This window comes from Odontomachus brunneus, unplaced genomic scaffold (genome assembly GCF_010583005.1).
Source record: "Odontomachus brunneus isolate Ranch 3 - 2012 unplaced genomic scaffold, Obru_v1 Obru_scaffold_005, whole genome shotgun sequence".
Classification (NCBI taxonomy): Eukaryota; Metazoa; Arthropoda; class Insecta; order Hymenoptera; family Formicidae; genus Odontomachus; species Odontomachus brunneus.
The window spans coordinates 86,739-99,547 of NW_022639455.1; the positions used below are offsets into that span (position 1 = coordinate 86,739).

Consider the following 12,809-nt stretch of genomic DNA (forward strand, 5'->3'; position numbering starts at 1 on the left):
AAAAGAGAGAGAGAGAGAGAGAGAGAGAGAGAGAGAGAGAGAGAGAGAGAGAGAGAGAGAGAGATGAAGGGAGGGAGAAGGAGAGAGAGAGAGAGAGAGAGAGAGAGAGAGTCCTGTGAAACGCGGTAAGACTTGAGGACCGATAAGGAGCGATTGAAACGAAGGAACCTCGCGTGCGCTTCTCCTTTGGCGGGCAGCGCACGCGTGACCAAAGCGTCGATCGATCGAATCACAAAGTATGGCACAAAGCTTATGTCACGCGAGGGCAAAAGCAACATAATCGGATACGCGCGCGCAAAGCGTAGTCCCGAGACGCCTGGAAGGATTTGGGATGTCTGGTCGACGGAAACGCGTTGCTAGTGAAGAAAAGTGTCGAGGGTTGATCGATGAAAATTTTCTTCGACCAGAATAATCGGCAAGTCACTAATCGAAATTAATCAATCGTCATATATGAAATCACAAGTGTAATTTCATCGACTGGTGAAATCAATTTTTAGTCAATAATTGACTATAATATGATTGATTATTGATTGCTAATTAACTTCATCAATCAATCGAATTATTCGTGATTAATTCTGATGACTGATTTGTCGATTGTTTTAGTCGAAGATAATCTTAAAGTCGACTTAAAGTCCAACACCGAGACTCAATTCTACGTGTGTGACATCACGTTAAGCTTTTCCACACTGATATCGTTATAAATTATAATCTGACCGCAAATGGCAATTAATCGGGACTTCGCTTCGGCAGTCCGACCTCGCGGCGTTTTAAAAGCGAAGAAGCAATTCGCCGGACGTTATTATGCGAACTTATGCCGGCACGTTAGGCGACGCCTCAAACAAGAGTGCTTTGCGTAAAATCATCATACGATCTATACGTACGGCTTAAAGTTATTACGAGCACTGGAGATACGTGGAAAGCTTCGACGCCCGGATTAATAAAGTCGATCGCCTCGCGCGGCGCCGGCGATCCTGATAACAACAACTATCCTACATACCCGGGATCGGTTCTACGTAGCAGAAGAGTGACCTCGTCCCAGATTCCGCCCCGGAACGACTCGTTCGAGCATACCCGAAGTTGATTGCAACCTCTCTTAGAGAAATAAATATAAAAAAAAATAGATTCTTCTCTCTTACTACAATTTTCGCGGACAAGATTCCTTAACGCTATTTTCCCGACTGTCGAGAGTGGTTGCGTTGGCTAATGTTATTGGCTTGTGCTACAGCCAGTTGGAACGAAACATACTCAAGTCACATCGTCGTTACGTTACTCTTTTTATCCGTTGTTAACTCGGGGAGGCTTCGAGACGAAGAGAATCTAGAACCGGCCCGATCATATCGTAACAGTAAAAAGCTCGGACCACAAATCCGCGGACTGCCGTGACAGCCGTAAGACTTGCGAGCAAACATCGCGCCGTAATTTTTATTACGGGACGCACAAAGGTGCATCGCACATTGCGCGTAATCAAGAAATTTGCTTTCGTAAAATGTGAGGACTATTTCCCCGGATCGTGCAGAAACAGTCAAAGACACACGAGCTGTCTCTCGTGAAACACGAGACGAGTCGCGTACGGTCGCGTCGCGCGTCTGACTTGGCTCGCGCATGCACTACTGACGACTGTTCTCGATCTCGCTCCTCGCGCGCGATGGATTGTTCGTCGGAGACCTTACGTAAATCTCCTCAGCAACCTAGACCTACTCCAGACCCGTGCACTCGCGAGAAAATCGTAAATCACATGTCACTCGGACACTCGTCGTCGAATATCCTATACTATCAAGCTGTATCTTAGAGATTGATATATTATACACAGACGCGTTATTATACGTAACAGAGAACGTTATCACGATCGCGCCAAGAGAAAGGGCGCTTGGTCACCGACAACGTTGGACAAGTTTTTCTTTTCTAATTGCGTTAACCGCCAACGTTCAACATAGTTTCAATTGCGATCGACAATCAACCGTGCTTTGCATATTAAGCTGAGTAGATAGCGAGCGAACGAACAACGGATGCAAACTTCCGTTGTACGATTTAAAAGCTTAATGCCTTAACGAATTCGAGCAAAACGCCTTAATTCGAGTCGATTCCTTCATGATGCGGCTTATTAAAGGAAATTTGTACGCAAAGTGGGCGCAAATAAATCACACCGTTCATTCGTTCGTTTGTTCGCTACTCGATGTATGCCTAGCTTGAGTCGATATGCGTGGAAGTATATCAAACGACCTGATTGTAACAATAAATGGGAGAAATAATAGCGTTCGATATCATTAATATCAAATGGACAGACGAAAGTATCGATCGCAAGTCATCCCTTCTTGTCGTTGAGGGCAAAGAAGACGCGTCTTTCAAGCTTTTCGCCCTTCAGCCACTTGGACTTTCCGTCTTATAATATCACTTGCGCAAGAAAGAACATCGATCATTTCCATCGGCATTATTCACCCTAGGTCTCTCTCCTCTAACACTCGCAGAGATCCACCTCGTGAATCCAATCCTCGACGCAGATCGCGTGTCGTGCAGATCGATACACTAAGAGTTCGCCCACTTACGTGGTCGTGTTAACGGCAACTGTGGACGGTCTTCTTGACGAGGCACGTGTTACACGTGACCTCGCAGCACCAGTGGAACCTGCAGCCGCAGTTGATCTTGTCCTTGATGATTTTCGTGTCGTAGCCCCTGCCGCAGCAGAGGAGCTCACAGCCGTCGACCCCGGGACTAGTCGCGTTGCACTGGCGACCGGTCGTGCCCAACGAGCCGGTCTTCCGATTCGCCTTGCAGAAGTCCGGCGAGTCCTCGCTGTAGATGAGGTCGAATCTGCCGGGCGGCTTGATCGTGGGACCCTCGGTGATGAAGCTGTGGCCGTCGTTGCTGGGAATGACCTTGGCCGCGCCGTCGAAGGACTCCTTCAGGCGGTTGCCGACCTCCCGGAACGTCGGCATCTTGCGCCAACAAGTACGCATCGTGCACGAGCCCGAGAGACCGTGGCACTTGCACTCGGTCCGCATGAAGTTCCGTACGGCCTGAGGAGCGAATGCAAATAGCGCGTCGGCCGGCAATGTACACTCTGACTTGGTTGCTCTAACGGGACGTGGGAATCGAGCCCGATTGAGGATGGAAAGATGTCCCCGTTCCCGATGTGAATCTGATTGTTATCGTCGCGATAACGCGGAAATTACGCACACAAAAGAATATAATCCTATTTTCAGCGGAAATTGTTATTTTCCTCTTAGTTTTGGAAAGATCCTTTTGAGGCCATAACACAAGAGGATATCTACTAAAAATAAGATTATATTTTTTGAGTATGGTCGCGGAAAGTTAAGAGAAACGTGCAACGTACAGCTATCAAATTATTTTTTCGGCTCTTTAAATCAATTAAATATAATTGTGCGCGGCTATGAGAATGGCACGCGATATATTTACGGAATTGCACATATGATAAGAACAACAGTAAATTAAAATTTCACCAGGATCAATTTTCGTACTTGTTATCGTCGAGTAAGGTAAAACGACAGAAATATAAATAGGATAAAAGTGGCAAGTATTCAAGTAGAAATTCGCAAATTATCCAAAGAATAAGTATAAAAACGACTTACCAGTCTGCCGGCATCGTTGTTATGAAGCTTCACTAACGTCTTGATGTCGCTTCGCTTCCGATAAGGCGCATCCATAAAGTCCCGCGACTTCTTGAAGCCGAAGTTCACGTTATCGCCGCATCCTCCCCACTCCCAGTCTCCCTCCGTTGGCAAACTTTTCTTCGCCTCCGCCGTACGCGCAAATTTTGCCAGACGATTACCTGAATAACCATTTTCCCCCATTCTCGAGTTTAATCGCAAGAGACTTGATGATATCGCGCCGCTTCAATTTCGAATTCAATCTCTGACTCGCGTGGTTTTTTGAAAAAATCGTGGAAATAACACAAGACACGAAAATTCTCTGCAAAATGCGGCCGCAAAAGTGCCGTACGATTATGATACTATTTCTAATGAAATCAATGTGACTTTCTGCCGGTGTTTGTGAACGAACAAATTTCGATCGTTCCCTCATAATCTCTCCTGAAAAGCAGTGTTTCTCAAGTATCGCGAGGGCTCTTAAGAGCCCACAGATTACTATAGGTTCCGATACGAAATTGATGAGAGCCGAAATCGAGACGCGCGGATTAAATCGCAAAGAAGGAGAGGAAGCAAGCTTTTACCCTTCGTCATCTTATCGCAGGAGCATTCCACGAGGTCACCCATAGTGCAGGCCCTGGTAACCGCGAAAGTAACTCCGGCGGCAGTGATGGCGTTCACGAAACCCGTCTCCCGCGTATCTGAAAGCACACGGCGGGGAATCCGGGATCAATTAATGGACTATTACCGTGGTAGCGTGGTCCGCGACGTAAATCACCGATCGCGAAACAAGAAAAGGCGCGCCCGGCGCGGTTAAAGCGAGGGGCGGCGGCGGGCGTAAAAACAAAAAGAATCGGCAAGAATCTTCCCAGAGTCCGTCGCACGCAGTCTCAAAGAGGAGTCTCTCGGGGAGGATGCCGGGAAGATAAGGAGCAACGTCGGCGAGGGTCAGGCGGGAGGGAAGGTTGAAGAAAGCGCAATCAGATCGCTCGGGAAACAAATCGGATTACGCGTCGACCAGCGAATAAGACAATTTGGGGTCTTCCCGTGTACGTGCATGCGTGCGTGCGTGCGTGCGTGCGTGCCTGCCTGCTTGGCTGCGTGCCGGACTCCTGAGATACATTAATTAATGACGCCGTTTCTCTATAGACGCGAAGATACTCGTCGGAAAAAAATTGCACGAGAATCGCTCGTCGTAGAGTCCATCGATCGACTGTTGCACGCTTGCGAAGGTGTAGAGTTACATTTTTATATATCGTGTGTAATTACACATTACACACTGAGAGGAAAAATACTTGAAAATTTACTTGCGGGATGTAAAGTTAATTTCTGTGTGAATAAGCTTTATATACCCCTCAAATAAATTTTCAGATATTTTTTTCTCAGTGTGTATTAGTGCGTATTGATATAATGTATAATTAAGATATTGCACATGGTATCAGGGACTTGCAAAAGTTCATTTAATTCTTAGGTCATATTTCCTTCACGTTACACGTCATGTTCAACTCAGCCCACCATTCGTATCTATTACTTTCTGCCACCTTTCAACTAATTATCTAATTCTATCTCGGCGAAATAATTTCTGTTGATATATTCACGCTGTCTATAACGTAAAAAAGTACACGACCTTACATTGTTTTATTACATTGCTTTCTCCTCGCTACATACGTGCCTCCCAGCAGCGTTATAGTCCTAGAAACATTTGAGTAACCTCTTAGCGAACACTTACAAAGTCTCATAGAGTTCGTTACTCTGGCCGAATGATCTAGGTCAGTTAATCTGTGGAGGCAGATCCGATTACGACAGCGTTCAGCCGTGAACGAGTTATATGGATCGTCTACTCTTACGGACGTATTGCGAGATACCTCCGCGCATCGTTATCCGGGTGTTCCGTGTACGAGATAGACGCGCGATGGAAGATGTAATTTGACTTTAGACACGGTGCGCATACACGCGGTAGTTGTTCATATGGCGAAATAAAAGCCGGTGCATGCCAATTAGTCGTTGCGGCCGTACACGATTAACGCTTCTTCAAGCGTCTTTCCGCGGACGTGAGAAATTGCCGCGCGCAATTGCAGTGCACTCGCGGAAATCCACTCCTAAGAAAGTTATGCAAATTCCATTACCGCCTCTCCGTTTGAAAACAGAATTTAGGGATCGATGATGCGTGTCTGTAGTATCTGGTGCTTGGAAAGCGTCATAATTTTGTTAGACCGATAAATTTTCTTAAGAGAAGAAAAGAGAATATGGATAAACAAAAAAAGAGATAAAGAAATAAAGATAAAAATAGAAGATTATAATAAATAGTATCAGATCTGCAAAATTTCGCGAATCTGTTATCTCATTCTGCTAAAATAAAAAAGAGACTAAACTAAAATTAATATTAAACTGAAATTTAAAAAATCAAATTAAAATTTAAGAAAGGAACAATTATAATATTTCAATTCAATGATTAATTATAATTAATTATTTAGTGTCGAGTAGGAAGCAAACGCGCGTTGCCTCGTAATAAAACTTTCCAATAACTTGGTCCGTTTATTCTCTCAACTGATACGATCATATAAATTAAGAATCAAGATTCTGAAGTGCGCCATGCACTCCAACCCTTTCAATTACTCGAATCACCTTCAATCTGCACGTACCCCTCGCCTAAGATATCGAATTGCAAATTCCATCCGGTAGTTTCGTGAGATGTGGGTGGCGCCGATCGCGAATGGACCGCACGAAAAGATGGGCTTAGATGAAAGGAGTATCGTCAATGTCGAAGGTCTTGGGAGCAGACGCCCATCGGTGGGTCCCACAATTCGGGACCACGGTTGTCTGGCCGCGCGGTGGACCCGCGGGGATCCACGGAGATTCACGGAGCCGGCGCGGCTCCTCGTCTGTATTCGGTTTCACCTGCCACGTCTCCACTCAATCATTAAGCGGACAATGTGCGCGACGCGCGGTTTCACCCTCTTTTCAAAGCGGAAGATCGTGCCCGCTCGTTGCCCATTGTCTCTAGGCTCTATGCGCATCCGGTTCTTGCAGAGGCAACGCGCGTTCAGCTACTTTTTCACATTTCCGCATTCTGTACTTTCGCGTTTCACGTTTCTTTGGCTTTTTCATATAAATCGCTATTTTCAATTATTCCATGTGAATTATTGCTTCTTTGCGCTTCACGACTGTCGCATATAGAAGATGTCTGACGCTAGTCTCACATCTCATGTACACGTAGACTAAACAAAACTAAACATAGGTCAAACTAAACTAGGTCAAACTAAACATAAAATTCCTCTACCAATTTGTGATCGCGAGCGATTGTCTGTTCGTCTTCTTATCTTTTTTAATAAAATGTTACGTGATCGCTTGCAAAATGGTTGAGGAATTTTGTGTTTAACTTAACCTAATTTACAAGCACACGAAATATGAGACGCTTAGATATCCTGTATAACGCCGCTATCTAAAAGTTCTACAATTTCTTGTAGAACTCGCAATACACCGCCGTTGACGCCTTTCAGATTTTATATAAATCGGTTTAAAAATTTTTATATAAGTCTCGTATAGATTTAAAATCCGGGAAACCCCGTCACGGTTTTTAGAATTTCATAATAAATTTTGAATGACACTGTTTCAGTTCTGGGAACGTAAAGGAATTATTCCGAGTTAAAAAATGCATTTTCTTCCTTAATTACATTATTTTAATTGCAAAACAATGAAATGCTTCACTTGTACCATTACATGCATTTTTGTAGGACTTGCGGAATAAGTACTCGATGCACGGTGCTGAATTTAAATGCGAGTGAAGTTCACTACGCGTTCCCTTGTTAGACTAACGGGGCACCGTAGCCTCGTTGCGAGAGGCACATCCGTCGAAAAATCAGATCGTCTCTCGCAGATCTCGAATCGTGCACGCCGATATGATCTCTGGCCCGACGCCGACAACACGCCGGAATTAACTCATAACGTAGAATGTCCGCCCAATTACGGATTCCAGCAAAAAGGGGAAAAGAACGATCGGCAGGCGGCGTGAATATCGAGCGGAGCGATGCATCGGCGATGCGGAATCGGTGCCGCGGCGCGTGATCGCATCTCGTCCTTTTCAGAAACTCGATGCGCTGTCTTCTGTCAATTATCTCGATAGAAACAGCGCGATGCGACCGATAATATCAACCGTTGCGCTGCAACCACTGGCGGCGCAAGTCACACTATTTTGATCCTCTCTCCTTCGCCATTCTACCATTTTCCTGCCCTTTTCATGCTGTCTCATGCGACTCAGTTGGCGTTTCCTTCATCTCCATGAAGATGCACGCAAGACTTGCAACGGAAACTCTCGATTTCCAGCGGAAATCGACGGGTTACCAATGAGTTAACATTCGATACACCGAGTCAGCTAAGCCAAACGTTGATCCTAACGATTCTAACGAAACGACCGTCTTGAGAACCCTGCATTCAGACATAAACTGATGCACCACCGTTGATCCATATTGCCGAACGTAAAGAAAGACAGAAACACGAGGAAGATGTAGGGAAAAGAAAGAAAATGCGTACACACGTGTGTCGAGGGTAGAAGCGGCGGAGCGGAGCAGGCAGCGGGAGGGAGAGCCACGGAGGTGAGGCGTAAGCGGTCCTCCAGGGTGGAGGACCTGCTGCACCGCGACGTTGGGAAGGGGTTATACGCGTTAAGCCTGGTTCTCCGTGGTTCCCATGGATTCCAGGCGGGTATCTTCAGCGCGGATCGACAGCGCGGACGGAACGGGAGGAGGACACAGGCTTGGTGGGAGGGTGGTGAGGGGGAGAGAGAGGAAAGAGGAGAGGAGGCTGCTGCCTGCCACCGCCCGCGTATCTTCTGATGCATCGCCTCACCTTTCAGTGCGTATTTAAACGATACGATAGTTTTATACGAGCGATCTGATATCTCTCGGGCTTCGAGAGCGAGAGAGGAGAGATGTGGGCCCCCGTCTAGCTCTTTCTCTCTCTCTCTCTCTTTCTCTCCTGCTTTCTCAGCGGCTCCTGGCGACGGCGACGGCGACGGCGGTCGCGCTCGTCGCTTCTCCTTCCACGGCCGATCGATCGCTCTCGCCCGTTCTATCTCGTTCCAGCTCCAACCACCGCTCGAACCGGCCCTTTAACATGACGGAAGCATCGAGCCCTTTCGAGCTCACGCGGCCAGATCGTTTACGAAAGAGTCCCGTCCGCGTTACTCCTTTTTTATCTTTTCTCCGCGGACCTCCTCCGGACGCTGTTGAAGTCCTAGCTCCTGGATCCGAATGACTCTCGAGAAAGTCGAGGGAAAGTAATGTGGAAATTTCGCGAAGAATGATCGCGTTAGACGGTCAGGGCGTTTTCTCGAGTATTGTAGCAAAAATTACAATCAAATTTTTGTAATCTTGGACCATAGAGTCATAACCGAAATTACTGTATATTTGGAAAAATGTTATACACATTTGACGTTTTCCTGCAAAATTATTGTAATTATTTGAATTTTTTCTAAATCATCAGATTTGCTATTTCCGTGGTAATTTATGCTACAATTTCAGGTAGTTTAGTACAGGAAACATTGTAAAAAATATATATACAATTTTCACATAACTTTTACTACAATATTTTCCCTAAGTAAAAGAGATCTTGCTTTTATTGTGGAATACTGATAACTTTGCCTTTGGTTCAGACATATTCTTCTCTGCCGGATACGAAGAATCTGTTGATCCTATGTTTTGTACTTTAGCGGTCTGATCGTTTTATTGCTAGCTTTACTCAATGGAAAGTATGTTTGTACCACGTGTATGTTAAAAATTAATAATAGCTTTTGCATGCATTCATCATTATCTATGCTTTGGATGGTAAATTGAAAGTATCCAATTGGTTAAAAAATGAAATTATTGCTAGTGATAGACGAATAACGTTTGCCCTTGAGTGATAACAATAAGCAAAGGAAAAGTCTCGCGATCCGTCCGCGACGTGTTGAAGTATCGTCAGTCGTCGAAGGACAGTCTCTGCTGTCTTAGAGTTTCGATGATCGCCTCGATGGTCGATCGGGGGGAATGCCAAAGGTGCGGCGGAACGCCGGATAATATAAATCACTACGAATCAATTAGACAGGAGGGATCGCGAGCCGATGATCTCGCACTGCCAGGTGCACCTGTGCGCCCCCTTCCTCGTCCCGGGTCGCCCGGACGGTTCAGCCAATTATCAGCATTCCGGGGCATTATCCTCGGAGCGGGACTTACGCTGTGTTTAATTGCGAGTGGTCTTCTTCTTCCTTCTTCTCTTCTTCTTCTTCTTTTTCTTTCCCCATCTCTCGCGTCGTACCTCGACTCTCCCCCTCGTAACGTTTTCTCCTCTTTCCACTGAGTCCCCGCGCGGACACGGAGGATATAAATCAGCCGGCAATGAAACGCGCAACCGCGTAGCGGGTCACTTCGCTTCCTGAACCCGGAAAACATTTTTCCCCGCGACTTTCCACAGAGAGAGAGAGAGAGAGAGAGAGAGAGAAAGAGACATGGCTCGCGAATACAACAGTCGAATACTAGCTCGCGGATACAAATCAGCGTGGTTCTCGACATTTCACGAGTATCGAATCGTTTTTCTACAATGATCACGCACCAAAGAGTTTCGTCCTTTACTCGCGATCGTGCTACAGCCACAGGACACGCATGTCTCGATTCTCACGAATATCCCTTCGCCTTCAATGTATCGAGGAGGGAACGCGCGAGATGAGCGTTCGCGCAAAGCGCGATGGCCGGCATGCACTTTCCAGTTTTATGAACCTCCCGTACGTTGCTAATAACGCCGGAGCATACTCGAACCCTCTCTCTAATGGCGAATTGAGTCGACGTATATCGGCGGCGGAGCAAGGGAGACGGCGGCGGAGGAGGAGGAGGAGGAGGAGGAGAAGGAGGAGGACCGTTTATGGGTAAAAAGAGATTACGCCGCCTGTCTCGCGGCGATTACCCGCATTGCATTAACGTCGCTGCCTGACATATGCATAAATATACGCGGTGTGCACCGGCGCTGCGTTCGGCGTTCTTTCAATGTAGCTGCTGCACCGCTCGCGGAGGAATGTCGCGGACGTTCGACGTTCCTCCGCGAGCGGAGGACGTGTACACGTCGCTCGTGTACACCTCGAAACGCGATCGTAATCCGTTTGCTCGTCAATTATGTAACATCATGGATCACGCCACGTCGCACAATGTCCTCGGGCCGTGCACTCGGCGCGTGCGTTTTTTCCTCGCCACTGCGTGTACGTGGGATTTCAGTGTGTGGCGCAATAAGAAGACCGGCGAGCCTTAAAAGAGCGATTATGCTAATCGTGCCGGTGTTACCGACTCTGAAATAACACGTTATTGAATTCATCGGGCTCTCCCCGACGCGGCTTAGATTGGCTTCACTCCCGCGTGATCTTCTGCCATTGCGTCGCGAATGTCTTGAGAAAAAACAGTCAGAATCGAAAGAAGAAACAGTCAACGATCAAAACTGGGGAGAGGACAAAGTCTATGAAAATTTCGTGGACTTTATTTATTTGTTTTTGAATCTTAATTGCTGCCAAATTTTTTCAGGAAACACTTGCGAAAATTTGGAAATTCAATGAAAAGTTTATTAGAATTTAAGCAAACGATTGCATAATTTAACTTCACATATTTTAATTCAAGGCATCAATCATGAATCTTTTCACGTGCGCTTGAGTTTACTTATCAATCATGTAATTTTTTTTCTTGTATGTAATCGTGAAAAGTGAATAATTTCGCAATACTTGATAATTATGAATTTTTCTTTTCAACATAAATTCGTAAAAAATAAACATTTTTATATATTTTCAACGTTAGATTTTTCATTTTTCACGTCAAAGGAAAAGGTTCATGATCCACTTCGCCAGAACATCAGTGATATGTTAAAACCAAAGATCCTGCGTTATCCTAATGTAATGGCAGAATCTGAAATATCTAATGGACATATACGGAGTACGCAAGAGCGCACGAATGCAGTTGCGCATAGCGGTCGCGCTGTCTCTCTCGCGGGGGGTTTAACAAATCCCTCGTAAATCTCGCGGTGATTAATCGATCGGCCGGATTATGCAAGTGTGCAATTTGCGGCGATGCGTCGGGGCCGCCATTGCGGGAATTATGTCGCCGTTGTGCTCGATCGACGCACCTAGATGGTATCGATCCTTCTCAACGAGGTGATTTGTTTAGCCGCGAAGGCGGCCTATCGGGCCGGATGCACCGATTCATGCGCAATAGATCGTACCTGAGTATCGATTCACGCTCCTACCTCCCTGCCGATATTCTCTCTTCGACACTGCAATTTGTTGCCAATGCATTCATCGCACTTCTCGGTCTGTTGCTTTCGATACATCATATTTAATACGTCTCCAAACAAAAAGTCGAGTTTTACTGAGTGCTAGAGTGGAGCTAGTGCGGTGGTAGAAAGTGCCTCAAGTACATTAATCACCTAGGCTAATAACGTTTTTTTTTTATAATATCCTCCTAGGATATAGTTCGGGGCTGTATTTTTTTAAACACGTGCATCATGTGATACCGTAAAAATACGATATTACCGCGAGGCAAGGTAAAAGAAAGAGCCAAGAAACAGGAGGAGGAAAGAGGGAAGTGGGGGAGAGAAGAGGAAATAACATTAGACGATGGAGGCGAACACGAGAAAGGAAAGAGCGGACGACGTTGAAGCAGGTTAAAGCGAAAAGGGCAGCGCGAACGACGATAAATCTCGACGGGCATCCGTAAATAAAGCGGGGAATATTCAATGAGAAAGGAAGATAGCAGCGCGCGCGCACGCTCGCACTCGCCTCGCGCGAGGCGAGCGCACTCGCAGGGAAGAAGAGAAGAGGAGCACACACATGAGATCGGCTCACTCGTGCGAGTATACCGGAGTACCTAGTGGGTTCGTTCTCTTCTCTTTCTCTCCTCCGCCGCCTCCTCCTCTTCCCCGAGGGCGTACCGAGGGGGAAACCTTTCCAATAAATACCGCGTGGAACGGACGCATGAATGCCGGCAAAAATCGCCGAATGACCAATTGCGGCGGGCGCTCCTCCGGCGCGCTCGCCTTTTCCCCGAGATTCCAGCGGATTTTTGAACGCCGTCGCGCTGTATCACCGCTGGATTCTCCGCTCTTGCTGGAATTTCTCTGCCCATCTCTCGTTCGCTCTCTTTCTTCCTTCTCTCTCTCTCTCTCTCTCTCTCTCTCTCTCTCTCTCTCTCTCTCTCTCTCTCT

The 12,809-nt window shown here is 46.4% G+C and overlaps 1 protein-coding gene across 2 annotated transcripts in view; it reads right to left on the minus strand.

The window, feature by feature from the left end:
- Positions 1-39: 39 nt before the first annotated feature.
- Positions 40-12,809, minus strand: part of LOC116850305 (protein Wnt-6) — a 119,770-nt gene continuing 107,000 nt past the window's right edge. For both annotated transcript variants that reach the window (XM_032828438.1, XM_032828430.1), the window contains 3 exons: positions 4,187-4,303; positions 3,588-3,787; positions 40-3,014 (listed from right to left, as the gene is read on the minus strand). In XM_032828438.1, the coding sequence (XP_032684329.1) occupies positions 2,553-3,014; positions 3,588-3,787; positions 4,187-4,303 (779 nt within the window). In that variant the 3' untranslated portion in view covers positions 40-2,552. The remainder of the gene's footprint in view (positions 3,015-3,587; positions 3,788-4,186; positions 4,304-12,809) is intronic.